Genomic DNA, 21,570 nt, shown 5'->3' on the forward strand with positions numbered 1-21,570 from the left:
TCACACTTACACAGAAAATACCAATACATCTACATTCAGTTTCTATGTACCAACTTACACTCTTGGGATGGGGTTGGGTTGGTTGGTTGGTTGTGTGGGGTTTAAGGGACCAAACAGCAAGGTCATCAGTCCCTTGTTTCAAATGTGGTCCATTCCGCTAGTGTGACATCTCAGGAAAGTCAGAACAATAAAAGGGAAAAGGCTAAAAACGTAAAAGGGCAGTCATGTTGTCAATGGTAAAAACAAAATGAGGGAAGTCAGCAAGAGAACGAACCAACGCCATGCTGAAGCAGCATAGGCAAGACCACCTGTGACTTAAAAGGTGCAACCGCTAGAATGTAGCAGTACGTATGGGAAAAGAGGACTAACCAATCCTTTTTTAAAAAACACACACACACACACACACACACACACACACACACACACACACACACACACACACACACACGGCTTACAGCGGGAGATACCCTAACACTCTCCGCCCTGCCCCAACACCAGAGAGAGATTAAAAACCTTAAAACTGAGAATAAAAACTACTTTCCCGGAGGAAACCGAGAACCAGAGAGACCATCCGGGAATCGTCAGCCAACATCAAAGGTAAAGTGAGGGGGAGTCTGTACTTAGCACGCAGAGCCAAAAGAAGGGGGCATTCAATCAAAATGTGGGCTACTGACTGGAAGGCGCCACAACCACAAAGTGGGGGTGGCTCATCACGCAAAAGAAAACCACAGGTCAGCCCGGTACGGCCAATGCGGAGACGACACAGTGCAGTCGAGTCCTTTCGGGAGAGGCGAAAGGAAGAACGCCACGGGCCTGGTGTCACCTTAATCGCACAAAGTTTATTAGACAGGGGAATAGCCCCCCAAGAGTTGGCCCACAACTGTGCGAAGTGGGATTTGATGTGAAGCTGTAAATCCGCTGCAGGAGGGGTTACAGAAAACGGGGGGTAAGTGACTGCTCCCCCAGCCAAACGATCAGCGAGCTCATTACCTGGGATACCCACATGGCCAGGGACCCATAGGAAGTCAATAGAACAAGCAGCACGGTGAATATCAGCGAGATGGTCATGGATGGCAGAGACCGAGGGATGGCGCGAAAAACACCGGTCAATAGCAAGAAGGCCACTCATCGAGTCCGTACATAACAAAACGCGGTTGTGTCGGGACTGTTTAATAAAGGTAAGGACCTGGGAAATTGCCATCAATTCCGCAGTAAACACCCCACATGTAGGTGGCAGCAGATGACTTTCCGTTCCGACAGAGGACGTGAAGGCATACCCCACATGATCAGCAGATTTAGAGCCATCAGTGTAAAAAACAACAGCATCCCGAAACTCCCATAACATTTGGCGGAAAAAGGAACGAAACACCATCGGGGGGACGGAATCTTTCGGACCTTGGCGGAGATCCGTCCGAATTCGAGGCCGAGGAACTAACCAATGGGGGGTGGAGGGGAGGGAGCGAGGAAGACAGGACAAAGAAGGAAGCCGAAAATCACGGCAAAGAGACGCAAGGCGGAGCCCAACCGGTAAACCCGCCCGAGGGCGGGAATCGGGTGGGCGACGTCCATGGGCTGGGAACAGGATAGAATAGGAAGGATGAGTGGGAGAGGAACTGATAGCGAGTGCTTAAGACACCAGAAGCTGGGACCGCCGAACAGAAAGGGGGGGGGGGGGGATCCCAGCTTCAACCAGGAGACTATCAACAGGGCTAGTAGGGAAGGCACCAGTGGCCAAACGGATACCACAATGGTGGACTGGATCCAGCACGTGCAGTGTGGAAGGAGCAGCTGAACCATAAACTTGACAACCATAGTCCAAGCGAGACAGAACTAGAGCACGATAAAGACGGAGGAGGAGGGAACGGTCCGTACCCCAAGAGGAGTGGGCAAGGAAGCGAAGGACACGGAAACATCCTACCTTCAGAAGTGTGATACGGGGCAGCCAAGTGAGCTTGTTGTCGAAAAGAAGACCCAGGAAACGAAACTGTGGGACCACAGGCAATCGTCGTGCATCGAGATATAGCTCTGGATCAGGGTGGATCGTAGTACGGCTACAGAAGTGGACCACCCGCGATTTTAGAGGAGAGAATTGGAACCCGTGTGAGAGGGTCCATGCAGAGGCACGCCATATAGCGACCTGGAGCTGCCACTCTGCAGAGTCCATCGAGGAGGAACTAACCCAAATGCAGAAATCATCCACATACAGGGCAGGGCGACCAAAGGACCGACAGAGGCCACAAGTCCATCGATAGCAATGAGGAAAAGAAGGACACTCGAGACAGAACCCTGTGGGATGCCCGTCTCCTGGGTCCGTGGATAACTAAAAATAGTACCAACTCGAACCCTGAATGACCGACGGAACAGGAACTGGTGGATAAAAATCCGGAGTGGGCCCCGAAGACCCCACTGATGAAGGGTAAGTAAGATGTGACGGCGCCAGGCCGTGTCATAGGCCTTGCGAAGGTCAAAAAACACTGCAACCAAATGGCGGCGCCGGGAGAAAGCCTGCCGAACTGCGGATTCCGAGCGAAGTAAATGATCGATCGGAGACCGTCCCTCTCTGAAGCCACACTGGTAAGGGGACAATAGATCCCGAGATTCGAGGACCCAATTAAGTTGACGGGCTACCATCTGTTCGAGTAACTTACAAACAACATCGGTCAGACTAATTGGCCGATAGCTGTCAACAGATAGGGGGTTCTTACCAGGTTTAAGGACAGGAACCACGATGCTGTCCCTCCACTGAGAAGGGAAGTCACCCCGGAGCCAGATACGGTTAAACACCCGAAGAAGATGTTGCCGTTGTGGAGCACTGAGATGTTGAAGCAGCTGGTTATGAATGGAATCTGGGCCAGGGGCCGTATCACGAGAAGAAGATAGAGCAGAAAGAAATTCCCATTCAGTAAAAGGTTCGTTGTAAGATTCTGACTCACAAGGGGTAAAACATAAGGTGGAAGCTTCGGCCCGCTGTTTCTGGTGAAGGAAAGCAGCCGGATAGGAGGCTGACGCTGATGCCACTGCAAAATGGGTCGCAAGATGTTCTGAAAGAACTAATGGGTCCGTACAAATGCCATCTGGGAGGTGAAGGCCTGGTAGGGTGGACTGCCGATGGCAACCTTGGAGAGAACGAAGTGTAGCCCATACCCGAGACAGAGGGACAGTAGAACCGGGGGAAGAAACAAATCGTTCCCAACATATCCGCTTGCTCTGTTTGATTAAATAACGGGCTTTAGTGCGGAGGCGTTTAAAGGTAGTAAGGCTGGCTACGGACGGGTGCCTCTTAAAGTGTTGCAAAGCTCGACGGCGATCACAGATGGCAACGGAAATGGCCGTATTCCACCACGGGACTTGCCGGCGACGAAATGGTCCAGATGAGCGTGGGACAGCAAGGCTAGCAGCGCGAACGATCGCGTCAGACACGTCACGTAGGACGTCATCAAAACAACCCGACAAAGAGGGAGAAAACACGACCATTGCAGTGTATAGAGGCTAGACGGCGCGTCGGAAATACCGACGAGGTAACCTGTCCATCGGGGAGCGGGAAGGGAGAGAGAGAATCGACGGGAAATGGTCGCTATCACAAAGGTCGTCGTGTGGCGAACAGTGTAACGAAGGGAGGGGAGAGGGAGGAGAAAGAGAAAGATCGATGGCAGAAAAGGTACCATGACCTGCACTGAAATGAGTAGGGGAGCCATCATTAAGAAGGCACAGGTCGTGGTCTGCAATAAACTGGTCTATGAGAAGACCTCGTCTAGATGGAAAGGCACTGCCCCACAAGGGATGATGAACATTAAAATCCCCGAGAAGGAGGAAGGGAGGAGGAAGTTGCTGAAGAAGGGCAGTAGGTGTAAGTGTCTTGTCAGGAGGGAGATAAAGATTGCAAACCGTGACCTCAGAGTGCAGGTGGACCCTAACACCAACCGCTTCCAATGTAGTTTGAAGAGGAATCCACGTGCTAGCAATGTCTGTACGGACCAACGTACAAATGCCACCAGAAGCCCGCAGGTGTCCGACCCGATTTCGACAGAAAACACGAAACCCACAGAGGGTCGGTGAGCATCAGTAAAATGAGATTCCTGGAGAACCACACAAGCTGCAGAGTAAGACGAAAGAAGGGATTTCAATTCTGGAAGGTGACGATAGTATCCATTACAATTCCACTGGAGAACCACAGAACGATGGTTTAAATGAGGGCTGAACACGCCAAAGCCAGTCATACCGCCGGGTCCCCACCCGTCACCGACAAGGAGGGGGCGACATCCGTGAACGACAGGTCAGAATCCGGTTGTGAAGCCGGGGATGGGACCTCCGGTGACACCAGAGGCTCTTTGTCCCAGGACTTATGTTTCTTCTTGTTCTTCTTCTTCTTCTTCTTCTCAGGCTGAGATCGAGGAGGGCTGTGTGGCATAAAGGAGCCAGCTGCAGCAAGATCAGGAACAGAAAGAGACCGGGCGACCCGGGGGCCGGCATACCGCGGCTCTCGTGGTCGTCGCGTGGCAGCAGACCTTTGGTCTGGAAGGTGCCAGGGAGGGGCATCCCGAGAGAGGCGCCCTGGACCGGCAGACGTCGAAGGAGTGGGACACTTCTCCGGCTGGGGATGGGGAGCAGCACCGAGAGGAGAAGGTGTGTGAGCTGCAGGGGAGGGGGGGAGGAGAGGGGTCCGGGATGGGGGTAAGGAAGGGAGAGGAAGGGGTGAAGATGTAACCAAAGCGTAACTAGATGACACGGACACAGGGTGAAGACGTGTATACTTCTTACAAGCCTGTGTGTAGGCTAAACGATTGAGGGACTTATACTCCTGTATCTTCTTTTCCTTCTTATATACTGGGCAATCTGGTGAACGTGGAGAATGACTGCCATGACAATTTACACACACAGGAGGGGGAACACAGGGACTCCCCTCATGGAGTGGACGTCCACAGTCACCACAGAGAGGGGCCTGGGAACAGCGAGAAGACGTGTGGCCAAAACGCAAGCACTTAAAACACCTCATAGGAGGTGGGATGTACGGCTTCACATCACAGCGATAGACCATAATCTTAACTTTCTCAGGTAGGGTATCCCCTTCAAAGGCCAGGATAAACGCACCAGTATCAATACGATTATCTTTAGGACCCTTCTGAACACGCCGAACAAAGTGAACACCCCGCCGTCCGAGATTGTCCCGAAGTTCCTCATCAGTTTGAAGGATGACGTCCCTGTGAAAAATCACACCTTGTACCATATTTAGAGACTGGTGGGGGGTAATGGACACAGGAATTGTGCCAAGATGGGTACAGGCACGAAGGGCCGCAGATTGGGCAGCTGAAGCAGTTTTTATCAGCAACGAACCCGACCGCATCTCGCTCAGGGAGTCCACTTCGCCAAACTTGTCTTCAACGTGTTCCACAAAGAATAAAGGTTTGGTATTGGTGAAAGTATCTCCATCAGTCCTGGCGCAAACTAGATAACGGGGGAAAGGTTTCGCCCCTAGCCGACGGGCCCGACCCTCTTCCCAGGGGGCAGCCACGGAAGGGAAGGCCGAAGGGGCAAGAGGAGCAGCACTCGAGGAATCAGTTCCACGCAGAGAGACGGCCGCAGAAGAACGGCCAGAGTTCTGGACCCGTATGCGTTTCATTTGCATAGCGTCCGCCCCGATACCACCCACTCCGATCAGGGGCTCTCCTCACGGGCGCCACCAGGCCACAGCGAGGGCCGTCTGGCACGGCGGCCATTGCTGGGAGTTCCGATGCTCCAGGATGACGAGCAACCACTCCGAGGCATGCACGAGGAGGTCACAGCTCAGGTATCACAAGTGTGATCCCTGTGTGTTCAGGGGGCTCAACCAAAAGGGTACATAGCGACCCCACCACACGGGCTGGCTACCGTGCTGGCTACGCACCCTAGCATCGGACAAAGACGTGAAGGGAAAGGTGGAATGTACTAGGAGGGCGCACGTCGGAGACACTAGGTAAGGTGCTCTTCCCCAAATGGCTCACACAACGGAGGAGAAATTTTGTAATGGAGGTCAAACCCCAGAGGGGGACCAGGGAAAGCCAAAAGGAGGAGGTGATAACGCAACAAAGCCAAATTGTAAAACCAACAGAACCAGGAGGATAGCGGGGGCCAACATAAGCAAGGACACCAAGAGAGGGAGAAGAGAGGGCCGAGTGGGAAGGAGCAAGGAGGGGAAAGGAGGGGAAGGGGAAGGAAATGCAGCCCTGGAGAGAAAGAAGGCTGCAATAGCTCTGAGCCCCATGTCGCCACGCACACATCCACAAAAGAGTTGTGGAGCCCCTGGGAGGGGGAGGGGGGGAGGGGGGTAGGATTGGGGAGAAGAGAAGTTTGTGGCACAACCTGACTAGAAGAAGGGATCGGTTGGTAGGGCATATTCTGAGGCATCAAGGGATCACCAATTTAGTATTGGAGGGCAGCGTGCAGGGTAAAAATTGTAGAGGGAGACCAAGAGATGAATACACTAAGCAGATCCAGAAGGATGTAGGTTGCAGTAGGTACTGGGAGATGAAGAAGCTTGCACAGAATAGAGTAGCATGGAGAGCTGCATCAAACCAGTCTCAGGACTGAAGACCACAACAACAACAACAACAAGCACAAATACCACCAAATTCAGCACGGTGGCTTCAGAAACACTGAAATTGAGATTACGGTGCACTTTTGTCAGCCATTCATAGATAATGTAGGTGATCTCTCAAGTCAATGACAGCACACATTGCACAGGGCATGTGATGTAGTCGGCCAAGTAGCACGAACACACAAACAGGAAATGTTAACGGTTTAAATTAATATACGTACAACAAAAGCTACAAGAAGAGCTATGCTTTCACATGTAACACTAGTTGTCAAAAATTTTTTGCTGGTGTTTTCTGAGGGTCTGTTTAGGTAGGATTCCTGACAAGCACAATTATAAATTTCACTGTTGCCCACTGCACATTTCATGGATTCCATCGATCACTTCACCTTTTCCATAGAAAAGTTAATTACATGTGAAACTGCTTACAAACTCACCATACTTTTTTTTTTTTTTTAAAAAAAAAAAAAAAAAGGATAAGTATACTTTTCATCACCTTAACTGCATTATTTGTAATCTATGAAACAACTAAAAAAATACGAAAAACTGACCTTGACACTTTGTCTTTTTAAGCACTGTTACCCTTAAAGATATATCAAATACAAATGTGCCAGTAAAATTTTAAATAATGGCGTAACTGGTTGGTCTTCTAGGCCCAAAATTTTCCTAACTGGCTGGAAATCGAAGCATTAAGTTTTAAATGAGAGTCAAATGCTCTGCAATTTAAAAAATTCATTGCACATTCTCACATGTAACATAATTCATCTTGTGTAATGGGAAATTTACTTCGAAAGTAACACTTCTCAAACCACCATTCGCAATATTTTCCTGCGAGTTCTTGGAAATGTGAACAGTTGTGATGTCACACTCATCAAAAGCAGTTCGTTGTTACAACGTATTACACAGTCTTCACCCTAAAGCCGTTGAAACATTTCAATGTCAGCAAACACTTGTGTGTGCACTGTGTTTTGTCATTGTAAATGGCGAATTTTCTTTTCAACTAATGTTTTATTTTGGTGTTATTCTAGTGTTTTTGTTTCATTGCTGCAATATTATTCTGCAGTAGTGGGCTAAAGTAAAATTCTTTGTTAGACTATCAGTTCTCACCAATTAAAAGTATAAAAAATTAGCTGGATACTGAAACAATGAAAAAATATTGGAATTTAAAAAAATCCGAATTTTTTCCAGATGAAAAAATTCCCACACTTTTCCCAGGTTTACCGTGATGTATACACCCTGTTCAAAGCAGTATCACAGTATTACTGCATGTCACACGCATTGCAATATGAAGGGATTTTCCGAAAAGAGGAGAAGTGTGGCGACAAAATGCTACACAGTGTAGCTTCGGTCTATTACAGGTTTGCAAAAATAATTTGGTTGCAAATTGGTACAGCTATTGAGTGCTTGCGTGAAGAAACTGTCAGCTGCAGCTACTGACTGGCTCGAGTGGCGATTTTGGTCGTATACTATGTACTCGAGCTGAAGACGCTGTCATTTAAATGTTCTCTTCTCATATCTTGGAATCTAATATTATTAAAAGTACGAGGTTGTGCACTTCTCTGATAGAAGGGAAAGCAGACTGCAAACCAAAAGTAGAATTCTTAAAACTGAAATGGTTGACACACTGTCACATAACTCACTTTGTCTTCGATAAATTTATTACTGCGTTAGAATCACTAATGTTCACATTACCGAGTTTGGTGTACTATTGCCACGGACAGATATGCAATGAAAAATGTTTTATGCAATGCTAAAGAAAATAACTGTGTGTTCGCTGATGCCGACAACGATCAGCATAATCTTCTGAAACAGAAGTATGTTTCACTGCCCAGTAAGATTGCATTGCTGAGAGAAATGTGCTACTACTTAGGCAAGAAGAGCCGACTTGTGTACGGAGCTACTTCTTCAGCTACAGATGAAACTTAATACTGCTACAACAGCTACTAATGGCAAAGAATACGAAACTGAAGTGATTCTGTTGTAATAAATAGCTATTGTCAATTAAAAATTTAATCTGCTCGAAATACTTATCCAATGCATAAAACACAATACATATGAGATGTGATGAAAAAGTAAAGGGAATTTTTTAATTTCACCAGCTTTTTACATCTGATTTTCAATTTATTTATTTTTGATCTTGTTCACACACACGTTCCTGATGTACGTTTGCAGTTTCATCTGTTTTGAATGTCTATTGTCGGCAGTCTAAAGTGTTACACAGATTTTTTATTGCTAAGCGAATTTTTACATTCAAGAAAGATAATTTGCATTAAATTTTGCTTGAGAAATGGAATAAAATGCAGGACCATATTCGAAATGTTGACTGTGGCTTTTGGTGAATCTACTATGAGTAAGACACAAATTTATAAGTGGTATAAAAGTTTCAAAGAAGGTCAAGAAGATTTTGAAGAGTAAGATTGTGCTCGATGCCCTAGCACATCATTTACTGACGACAGTGTACAAAAAGTGAAGAAGAGGAGCGGAGATGTTTGTACGGGTGCACGACAGCAAACTGTGTACGTAACTGCACAGAAGCGCAGAATGAAGTATTGTGTCAATATTAAAATGTTAACTACACAGGCTGAAAGTGGTGTAAGGAGCTAAAACAACAGATCAGACGGATGTGGCTGGCTGACCGCAAGAAGAAAAAAGGAGGAGCCAGCGACTCTGCAACACACTCAAACCTCTGGCCTAGAAGTTTAGGCCACAGTCCAGACACATCACAAAACTTTAAAAAACCTTAGTCACACTCATATCATCAGCTAAAATATTTGCTTCTGCCCTTGCATTACAGTATAAAATGCACTCTGTTAAAATATGGAGGACAGAGATGTGCACACCAAAAGCATCACAAAACGGCGGATCCTCTTGCCGGAGTAAAAAACTGTGAGAGAGGGCAGTGCCCAATTCTAAGACAGGTGAAAGTTACTTCATTCTGCCTGAGCAACTGGAAGGATGAATGCCACAGCCGGGTTGTCGACTCCGCCAACCGCAGCTCGTTGGCCGTCACCGCCAGCCATTCCTCACCCCACGATTGCACGCTCTTCCAGTGTAGTGCAGAAACTACAGCCTTCAAGGGAATAGGACACTGTAGAGAGCCTGTATACGGAGAGAGTGGCCACAAGTGAAGTTGGCCTCGATCGGTCGATTAGCTTTGGCAGAAAAATGGCGCCAAACGTCTCTCGCGCTTCCTATGTTCGCCGTGCTTTTGAGTTTAATTGAAGTTCAGAGGACTTTTGGAAACGATTAAAAGGTATTTGAATTGCTGAGAGACTTGTTATGTGTCGTGCACGCATGTTTGATTTAGTTGTATATCGTTTTTAGTAAGTAATTAGTGTTTGCGATCTTAAATACGAGTTGAAATAATGAAGTGTTTTGTGATGAAGTCGGTAGGCCTACATGTTTGAAGTAAACACGTTAGTAATTGTACAGTATTGTTTTTGACATCTGTAATTCGTTCTGCAGACGTTCGTAAACGATGCCAGGCTGTGCTGCATTTGGTTGTTCCAATAGAGGCGAAGGTGGATTTCGCATGTTAGCATTTCCACGCAATGAAGAAAGACGAAAGCAGTGGGCAGTCGCAGTCTACAGGGCTGACGTAAATCAAGCGGGAGCCTCGTGGAAACCAACCGAGTACTCTTATCTATGCGAAGCAAGTCGTTTTTGCTTTTTCCTACATGTAAAACAACTTGCAATATACATAGTTAAATTTGAAAACAGACCTGTAAATTTGCTGTGTGAAAATTATTATAACACATTAATCTTATAAACAAAGGCATTTAACGAATGATTTCGCCATATTGTCTTGTGCTTTTGATTCGGTGAGTGTGTACTCCACTACTGGCCATTCAAAAGTCACGCCCGCAGTTTGGCAGAAAAATGGCCGCCGTATCATCCAGTTGGCCACTCTCCCCCTATACAGGCTCTCTGGGACACTGTGCAGGCCTCCTCGGTAGTCCGATCTGCCTGTTCATTTCCTCACATCCCTACACAACCTCGCATCCAGCAGAATGACACCTGCTTATCCTACCACTGACGTGTCTACAGTTGGTCAAATATTAGCCGGAGCAACTCCTCAACTGGGCACTGGTTCTGTAGCGATTTTAAGGCACTACTGGAATCGGAGCAGATGAGAAACCGTTTGCCACAAATATGAGGTGAAATCCAAAATTTTCGAGACTGGTGCTGCCATCTGGAAAGTAGGAGTAGTAGATCTCTGCACCTCTAGGTGGCGAGAGCTGCATATCTGACTAGTCAGTGTGCGGAGTGGCATTCAGCTGGGAGGACGAGTTGCATGTCCACAGTGATTTCCGTAATACTCTGGTGTGTGGCAATTTTACGATGGATCCAGGAACAGAAGAACAGCGTGTATGTATCAGATTATGTGAATTTCGGAAAAAGTGCAACGGACAACCTTGCAATGATTCAACAAGTGTTTGGGGGACAGAGCACGAGCCGTACTCTTGTGTTTGAATGGCACGCTCGGTTCAGGGCCGACCCTACAGACGTCGAAGACGATGCTCACATTGGAAGGCCCGTTAGCTGCACAACGTCAGACACTGTTGCCAAACTTCAACAATTGGTTCCTGTGGATCGACGTCGAACCATTAGAGACCTTGCGGATGAAGTGGGTATCGGTTACGGGACACATCAACGAATGTTGACTGACGAATTAGGCACGCATCGTGTCACCGCAAAATTTGTGCCGAGAATCTCGACTGCCGATCAGAAGGCACAGCATGTTGAAGTGTGCACAGACCTTCGTCAGAATGCATCTGATGATCCGACCTTCTTGTCACGGGTTATCACAGGTGACGAGAGCTGGATTTACAGTTATGACCGAGAGACAGAGCAACAATCGTCTCAGTGGAAGACCCTGGTCTCTCTGAGTCCCAAAAAAGTGAGACCAGTTGTGGTGTCACAAGGCTTAGGCCTGTCGCATCCCTCATTCAATCGACCAAGACTTATACGAATAATTGTAAGAACTAGAATAAAATTTTCACTCTACAGCGGAGTGTGCGCTGATATGAAACTTCCTGGCAGATTAAAACTGTGTGCCGGACCGAGATTCGAACTCGGGACCTTTGCCTTCCGCGGGCAAGTGCTGTACCGACTGAGCTACACAAGCACGACTCACGTCCCGTCCTCACAGCTTTAATTCCGCCAGTACCTTATCTCCTACCTTCGAAACTTCACAGAAGCTCTTTTGCGAACCTTGCAGAAGGTCCTGAGTTCGAGTCTCGGTCCGGCACACAGATTTAACCTGCCAGGAAGTTTCAATTGTAAGAACAGTTATTATTATTATGTTCCTTAAGTTTGTTTTTGGGTTTTCAGAAATACTGTGGGAAGAAAGTTTATTTATGTTGCAGGTAACGTGGAAGACGTTGCCCGACCACCACCACGAAAGTTCGACGTAGCGGCAAGTGGGCGAGGAATAAAACGAATGCTGCAAACTACTGCGAGCCACGGAAGAGCCCGGGCCGAGAGGGCATCGAGCTTTCTAGGTCGCTGTCAGACGACGTCAAAGGAAGAGATATTCTGCTTTCTCTTTGTAAACAGATCGATCGAGTCTCGAAAGGTTCGTGTAAAACGTGTAGGCGAGTGACACATTAGGTGGGACCCGATGCCTGTAATACTTCTACAGTTATTAAAAAGTTGTTAAACGGCAAAACCAATAGTTCATCATTTATATACATAAACAGCAGTAAAGATATAGGAAAGCAAGAGTTGCGGCATCAGAACGAAAAGTGATACATCGCTCAGCAATGAAGAAGGACGTAAACAGCGGGCGTTATGTGGTGAAAACAAATACACTGATAAAACAGTAAGTCTGTAATTAAGCATAAAGCCACGTAACATTGCAAGTTGAAGAGCAAAGTGAAGAGCGCGATCATCATTTTCTTTGATACCGAGGGAATTGTGCACAAAGAATTCATCCCACCCAACCAATCAGTGAATTCCACATACTAGTGTGACGTTTTGTGACGGCTCTGTGAAAGTACTCACCAGATTTGGCACCTTGCGACTTCGCGCTATTCCCAAAACTGAAACTCGAGTTGACAGGCCGTCGGTTCGCCACTCTAGAGAGGATTCGAGAAGGATTGCTGACGGTGATAAACACCCTCAAAGAACAGCACTTCCAGAAAATGTTTGACCAGTGGCAGAAACACTGGGATCAGTGTGTACATGCGGATGGGAACTACTTCGAGGCTGGTGGTGATTACTAGTCCAAAGGTCAGGTTTTCAACAGGTGGCAGCACCAGTACCAAAAATTTTGGATAGCACCTCGTATGACCCATCTGCTCCAGTGCCTTCAGAATCAGCTGGAGCTCCACTTAGAAAATGGTATACTCGTCAGGAAGGTGAATCTCTGTGACACGGTCGGGGAATTCCCTTGTTTATCGGTGTACACTACAGTATAACTGCGACACATATCTAAAATGTAAAAAACAGATTGAAATGTAAAATCTGGTCAAGTCTAAAATAAGTTTGGGCCTCCAGAGAAGCCAAGGAGGAAATCTGCTCCAACGGCAATGTAAAACGTGAAGATCAGCCACATCCATCTCTGAAGGCAATTCTGTGCACTAATCCCATACGGCTTCGTTACCTGTCGCCGGTTACAAAAAAAGTCTTTCCAGTGGAGGCTGAGCAATGGTACGGTATGTGGGTGTATATAGTGTGGACAGTGTTTTATATTCCTGGCGCACCATAAGTTGTTGTCACCTACCGTGAAGTGGCAGTTCAACAGCCTCGGCAAAGAGGCTCGGTACGGGGCTTGTTCTGAATGCCTCAGAGGCCACACAAATCCCTTCACAGTGCACCAAGTCCGGCATCTTTAAGTAAGAGGGTCTCGCAAACCCCTACACTGTGCACCCATAATTGAGCCGAGATCGCACAAACGCCCTGAAAACCAGAGCAGACGAGTCCTGTCTGCTCCCCGTGTACTGTGGCTACGACATTTTAAAATACTTAAAGCCTTAAGTGACCGTTTTTCACGTCCTTCAGATGTGAAAACCATATAAGCTTAGAGTCAAATATGAGGCCCAGAAACGTCACTGTGTCTTTAAAAGTAAGGGCAGTGCCCCTCATCCTCAACTCAGGAAAATTTAAAATGGAACGAGAACGGTTAGAAAGAATACACACAGACTTCTCTGCGGAAAACTTGAAAGCAGTCTTCTGCGTCTATTTATCCAAATGTCAGAGTTTGTTGCAACTCGTGTGTTGTCATTGTGAGGCTCTAAGAGCATAACATGGAGAAGTCATCCACAAACAAAGAACACCGGACAGGACTGTTCACTATGGACGTAATGCTATTAATAGCAATGGCGAAGACCCTTAAAATGCTATCTCGAGGGACACCGTCCTCCTGCTCGATGCGATTGCTCGATGCGATCAGACGGGCCGCAACCGACTCGGTATCTAAAATATCGTGGCGAGAGGAACGGCTGAATGAAAATGGGAATACAAACAAGAAAACCCCATTCGTGAAGTTGCTCGAGGATAAGATGCCTCCGACTAGTATTTTAGGCCTTCTCAATGTCAAAAAATATACCTGGAAGGTGATACTGGCATAGGAAAGCCTGTCGTATAGCTGCCTCCAGTAAGACCAGGTTATCAAAGATGGAGTGATACTGCCTGAACCCACACTGGAAGTGACTAAGGCGGCACCTGGATTCTAAGATAAAGACAAGGCAGCAGTTTACCGTCTGCTCCAAAGTTTTTCCCACACAGCTAGTGAGGGCAACACTACGGTAACTACTTGGCGATGTACGATCTTTCCCAGCTTTTAAGAGAGTAATTAAAATTGCCTTACGTCACGAGTCGGGAAAGTGACCCGACGTGTTGAAAAGTGTGAGAAGGATACCTTTGTTTTGCCTCGTGAGGTGCTGCAGCATACCGTAACGGATTCTGTCGTGACCAGGGGACGTGTCACAGTGCAGAATCCAGCTTCCGCACGGAAAATGAGCAGTTGTGATCTTCATCAGTAGTGGACCAGATGTCCAAACTACACCTGTCAGCAACTGCTCTACGGATGCTCACTGGCAGTTGCAGTAACTGTGCAAAATAGGCCGCCGTAGTCTCGGCAGTGCCCTGTGGATTGGTTTGGAGAGTGCTGTTCCCCATTACAGAAGCCACGGGGCACCTCCCTCCTCTCCCAGAAATTCTCCTGATGTCTCCCATACAACAGAACAGTTTGTGGAACAATTAATGGTGTTCAGGAACTGTTGCCACAACCTCTCGTTGCTCTCTCCAATAATTCGGCAGTACTTCGCCCTCGCCACATAAAAGGCTGCAAGATTCTCTGTAGTTGGCCGACACAAACCTACGCAGGGCTGCACACCTAGTCCTGTCCACCGAGGGACAGGTCGTCTCTTCTGTTGTCCCGTGGCCTGTAGAATGGATGCTGCAGCGGCACAGTGTAATACGATCCACCCGTGCCTCGACATTGGCACAGTGTTCAATCTGGGCCAACTGGCTATAAAGTGTCCAGTCTGCTCTACCGTGCACCCGTCGCAGCGGTTTCCTTTCGGGCTCCACTCCATCTGGCAGATGAATCCAGATCGGGAAGTGATCACTTCTGTGCAAATCCCGACCACTTTCCGTTGAGCAGTATGAGCAAGAGGTGGAGAGCAAAGTGAGATATAAATGGCAGAGAACAACCCAGCTGCTGTGCAGAAATGTGTGCCGTGTCCCGTATTCGGCAAGTATGCACACGACGACACGAGAAGCTTCTAAATTGCTCTACCCCTGGGGCATGTAGTTGCAGAGCCCCAAAGCACACTGAGTGCATTAAAATCAGCGCAGAAGTTGAAGGAGTGGGGGAACTGTGTAATAAGGTCGGTTACGGCCTCTTCATCGAGCACATCACGTGGGGGCAAGTAAACGGAACAAATCGTCAAAGGATGACGCACGTGCACTGATATGGCAACTGCTCGTAAAGTCGTCGTAGGGAGGGAAGCGAGGAACGGTAGTCGGTACTGACGAAAGTACCTATCCTCTGGAAAATTGCCAAATCACCGGACAGTGTAAAAATAATTACTCATAAGTAAGTAGTCCATTTATTTACATCACCTGTTGTTGTTATTGTTGTGGTCTTCAGTCCTGAGACTGGTTTGATGCAGCTCTCCATGCTACCCTTTCCTGTGCAAGCTTCTTCATCTCCCTGTACTTACTTCAACCTACATCCTTTTGAATCTGCTTAGTGTATTCATCTCTTGGTCTCCCTCTACGATTTTTACCCTCCACGCTGCCCTCCAGTACTAAATTGGTGATCCCTTGATGCCTCAGAACATGTCCTACTAACCGGTCCCTTCTTTTTGTCAAGTTGTGCCACAAACTCCTCTTCTCCCAAATTCTATTCAATACTTCATCATTAGTTATGTGATCTATCCATCTAATCTTCAGCATTCTTCTGTAGCACCACATTTCGAAAGCTTCTATTCTCTTGTTATCTAAACTATTTATCATCCATGTTTCACTTCCATACATGGCTACACTCCATACAAATACTTTCAGAAACAACTTCCTGACACTTCAATCTATACGAAGGATGAAATGAGTAGCAGCAAGATTTGTTCCGAAACGGTTGAATCTCAGCTGAAAACAAATTCACACAGACATCACCCAGGAATTGTTGAATTCGTTCAGCAACGATCCAAAATTTCTAAAGAAGGTTACAATAGGTGATGACACAAGGGTATACTGGACCGACATCGAAGCAGACACCCAATTGGCCAAATGGAAATTGCCTGAAGAGTCAGGATCAAAAAAAAAAATTCGACACGTTCGATCACGCGTGAAGGTACTTCTCACTTTTTTCTTCGACTACAATGGGATAGTGTATCACGAGTTCCTGCCTTACCGTCACACTGTCAATAAGGAATGCTCCTCGGAAGTAACGCACTGTCTGCATAAAGCAATCCGAAGAAAAATACCAAAATTGTGGCAAAACCACTCGTGGAAATTGCATCACGCCAATGCTCCCACTCACACCTGAAAGCTAATCCACGCTTTTTTTTTTTTGCCTCACCTACCATATTTGCTGAACATGGCCCCCTGTGTCTTCTCTTTATTTCCGAGGGTGAAGGAAACCGTGAAAGGACGTCATTTTGCCACCACTGATGAGGGAAACTAGAACCACTGAGGGAGCTGAGCACCGTAACAAAAAGTGAGTTCCAGAAGTGCTTCCAAGCTCGGAACAAATGCTGGCACACTTGTATTATATCCGAGCGGTATTACTTTGAAGGGGACAAAGCTGAATTTGATGAACAAATGAAGATTCTTTAAACAAAAATTCCCACAACTTTTTTGTCACACCTCATTCTACTGTAACATACAAATTTGCACAACTTTAATCGTGTAGCTGATTGTGTTGGCACCAGAGAAGTGTATACACACTGTGATCGACGCACTGCTCCACCTACCACGAGCCGCGTCCCCTCTCCAGGCGACTGACAAGCCCTCGGTCCAACAGCCCACCGAAAGCAGTAGAGATGTGCGTCTTCAGTCCACCCGAGTCGCCACTGCAGCCCAGCGGAGCCACCGGTGTGGTGGGACTGGTGATCGGCACACTGCAACACGGACAGACTTACTTTGCTGTGAGGTATTATGGAAAAATTCACAAAACAACCCTACTCCCTTCAAAATACTCTCCATTACAGGTAGGGATACAGAAACTTGCTAAAGTGGAAATTATTAAATACCTTGCTACACGGTTCAACAGGCAAAATAATTTAAAACAGAAAATAAACCAACGTGTTGCGAACTGGTCTAAAACTTATTTCAGTCTAAATCAGATAATGTCATCCGAGAATCTGTCAATTAAGACCAAACTCGAAGCATACAGTGCCGTGATGACGCCAGTATTGTTGTCCGGGACAGAAACCTTCAGAACAACAATGAAGGGTGAAGAAAACTTGTCGGTCTTCGAAAGAAAAATTACGAGAAGGATCTTTGGACTTTTCCAGGACAGGAGCTCGCGGAGACGTAGAAAAAAAACCAAGAATTGTACGAGCTGATGAGGCAACCGAACATTGTTCAAAAACAAAGCACTGAGAATAAGCTCGGTGGGCCACATTGCTAGGAGACTAGACACCTCTCAGGCAAAAGCTGTACTTACGGGAAGACATGACGGTGCCCGTCCAATTGGAAGACCCGGGAAACGACGGGAGGACGAGCTACAGAAAGACCTCTGCCAATAAGGAGTAGCACCGTGAGGTCAGCACACGATCTACAGGGTCCTCGATTGCCGATCTGATTGATTACAGCTAATACATATGTCCCACTGGTGCTACCACTGTTCAAAACATTTCTTGCAGTAATCTTTGTAAATGGCCGAAAGCTCCTCCCGCGACTCCTTCAATGTTATCAAATCTGAGTCCTTCCGTGCCCTTTTTCGTGCGTGGATATAAGAAAATGGTCTACGGAGCCAGGTCAGGCAAGTAAGGTGGACGGAGTAGTGGAACCACGCCATTTTTAGCCAAAAACTGTACAACAGATGGCTGTTTGTGCAGGTGCATTGCCACGGGGGAAGAACCGGTCTGTCTGCCACAAATCTTCTGTCAAAATTCGCCGATATGAGCTCCGATGTGACCCACTAATCTCAGACAATTGATCAATTGTCTGCTGAAGGCTTGTGAACACAAGCTCTCAAATTTTTCTAGCCCTAGTGACGGACGTCCAGAATGACGCTTGTCGTCAACCGACGTGCCACCATTTTCAAATCGAGGAAACCACTCGTACACTCCAGTTTTTCCCATAGTGTCATTTTGGTAAGCTGTTTTAACATTAAAACAGTTTCAGCAGCATTTTTACTGAGCAGAAAACAAAATTTCACAGTTGCATGATGTTCATTTAAGCTTGCCACCATAAAAAATGAAACAAGAACAAAAGAGCACAAGCAGAAACAATCACAAACAGGTCTACAATGCAGGTGGCACTGAACTGGTAAGGAGCTGCACTGAACGTGCCTAGCAGCAGAAATGCGTACCACACAAGCTCTGACCACGGCAATGTCATTCCTTCTTCTTCATCTTCTTCTTCTTCTTTTTGGGTACCCCTTCATATATACATCAGAAAAAGGTGAACGGGAAGTAGAGGAAAGGGTTGCAGAGCTGAAGATGATAGAAGAACAGAGGGCAGTGAAACAGACAAAAGCCATACAAAATTTGAAACTTCCTGGCAGATTAAAACCGGGACTCAAACACAGGACCTCTACCGATTGAGCTCCCCAAGCACGGCTCACGATCCGTCCTCACTTCACTTCACTCCCGTCAGCACCTCGTCTCCTACCTACCAAACTTCACACAAGCTCTCTTGCAAAACCTGCAATGCTAGCACTCCTGGAAGGCTGTGGCTAGTGACGTGGGCCGGACAAATGCTCACTGAGCAGTACATTTATAAATGGCCAACCTGTCCAGGAATTTGCCCAAAGCAGTTTTAAATGCCAAAAATCTAGGCATTTATTAAAAATGTACTTTTTTAATTTTTCACTACCAATATTAGTTGTTAGTAAATGTTTACATTTAAACATATGTATGTCATTTATTGCCATCTTCAACTTTTGTAGTCCTGTCTTCCTCAGTTGCGTGTAATATTACGGTATATTGATAATTTTTACTTATGGACCGTCTGACAGCAGCTGAACAAAACACAATTTTATGGCCATACGCATTTCGCCTAGGTATCGTCAGTGGCCTGGAATATGTACATATGTTCGCTATTTAATGTACCATTTTTGTCACTGTGCCTATAGGTTATGAACTGTTCTGGTGGTTGGTATTTCCTATTAAGTAGTAATGTTTTGAACTGTACTTACAGGTTGCGTGGACAATTTCTTACATATTATGCTCCTGTTGCATTTTTGGTGTTGTTCTTTTGTTCTTCTTCTTACGAATGCCAATTTGCGGTTCATGTCAAGAACTACTTTTAAACCCGAGTTTCTTTTACTACCCCAAGAACTGACCTCACTAAAGATGTAAAAGTTACGTTTACAGTCCAATTCATTTCCCCTAATAATTCTTCCCTATCTCTCGAGCAGCTTTTTCAACTCAGTTACACAACCACTACAGAAAAAGTGTTGAGAAACACTTTTTCCAATACAAAATATCAGTTTAAATTTCGTTTTTATCCCCCGCTTATCAATTAAAATGCACAAATGTCTGGGTATTTAAGAATTTTGGGCATTTGCCCTTACTTATAAATGCCCAAGCATTTTAAATCACTAGCTGTGGCTAAGCCATGTCTCCACAATATCCTTTCTTCCAGGAGTGCTAGTTCTGCAAGTTTCGCAGGAGAGCTTCAGTGAAGTTTGGAAGGCAGGAGAAGAGGTACTGGCGGAAGAAAAGGTGTGAGAGAGGTTGCAAGTTATGCTCGAGTACCTCAACTAGTAGCGCTTGCACATTTTGGAAAGATCTTTTGTGTGTGGCGACACGTACACTGCATATTTACATATTAAAAATGTGTAAACATGAATTCCACTAAATACAGAACAGCCGCTTCTGAAACACTGAAATCGAGATTGTGAAGGGCTTTTGTCAGCCAATCAGCTCACATCACGTGATCTTGCCACCCAATTTCAGCGGATATTCAGAACACAGGACATGTGATATAGACAGCCAATAGCAACACCACTGTTATGCAACATGAACAAACAAATAGGAAAAGTTCAAGGTTTAAATTAAAACACACACACACACACACACACACACACACACACACACACACACAGTACAGCTATAAGAAAAGCTAAGCTTTCACATATAATACTGTTCTTTTTTAGCGCATGTTACCCTTAAAATTTTAAACATTTACATAAATGGCTGTTTTTTGGGCCCGAAGTTTTTCCAGGTGGCTGGTCCTCAAAGAGTTAAGTTATGAATGAGAGTCAAAGCCCCCAATTTAAGAAACTCAGAAAATTCTCACACGTAATGTAATTCATCTTGTGTGAAACGAAATTTACTTTGAAAGTAACTTTCTCAAACCACAATTCACTATATTTTCCCATTAGAAATGTAAACAGTTGTGACATGTGCTCATCAGAAACAGTTTTGTCATATGAAGCACTGCACAGTCTTCGTCCTAAGGCCTTTGGCGCATCTTGCAGCCAGCTGACATTGTGTATGTACTGTGTTTTGTTGTTGAAAATGGTGCATTTTCTTTGGAACTGAAGTTTTACTTTGGTGTTATTTTCTCGTATATGTTTTACGGCTGCAGTACTACTCTGCAGTAGTGGGCTAAAGTAAAATTTTTTGTTAGAGTATCAGTTCTTAATCAGTAAAAACCACAAAAATTTAACTGAAAACTAAACAATGAAAAATTCCCACAATTCTAAAAAATTCTCAGAATTTTCTTGGCTGAAAAAATTCACGCTTTTTTCCCCAGGGCATAGACACCCTAAATATAAGGTGACCATCTGTCCTGTTTTCTTCGGGACAGTCCCAATTTTTGTGTGTCTGTCCCGAATTTTTTCAAAGATAATTCGGGACACTTGTTTGTCCCAAAATTAACAATCATGACCCAATTTGACCCGAATTAGACATTCATTTTAGCCGTATCGGTATATTTTATTATTAATTTTAGTTACGGTGGGAAATTGTATGACAAGAGGGTATGACAAATTGTCGAAACCGTTATCAAACTGTTTCTACTGTGCAAACACGTGTTGGCCTCAGCTCAAACAGCTAATGGGCAGTCAGAGACCACGGAAACTGGGAAAAAGTCGCACTCGAACACATTCGTGCGGTCGAAAACGGTTCTAACCGTAACTCGAACAGAAGAAGGAAGAAATCTACATATTTTCTGATAGCCGTGGAAGAGGCAGAGGAGGTTTTATGGCAAAATTGCAGACGAAATACAAAGTAACTAGAACAGACGAACAGTAATATATGCTCACATTGACTTTGGCGTCGCCAATGCAGTTTATGCTGGTCTCTAGAATACTACCATTTGTCATCTGTGTGCGCCATATTATATCAGACAGAATTTTGTGTTATGTCGTGTTA

The 21,570-nt window shown here is 45.9% G+C and overlaps 1 protein-coding gene across 2 annotated transcripts in view; it reads right to left on the reverse strand.

The window, feature by feature from the left end:
• LOC126213308 (uncharacterized) overlaps positions 1-21,570 on the reverse strand; it is a 229,667-nt gene that overhangs the window by 179,286 nt on the left and 28,811 nt on the right. For both annotated transcript variants that reach the window (XM_049940995.1, XM_049940994.1), the window contains exon 3: positions 16,993-17,139. In XM_049940995.1, the coding sequence (XP_049796952.1) occupies positions 16,993-17,139 (147 nt within the window). The remainder of the gene's footprint in view (positions 1-16,992; positions 17,140-21,570) is intronic.

The sequence above is a fragment of the Schistocerca nitens genome, chromosome 11, assembly GCF_023898315.1.
Source record: "Schistocerca nitens isolate TAMUIC-IGC-003100 chromosome 11, iqSchNite1.1, whole genome shotgun sequence".
Classification (NCBI taxonomy): Eukaryota; Metazoa; Arthropoda; class Insecta; order Orthoptera; family Acrididae; genus Schistocerca; species Schistocerca nitens.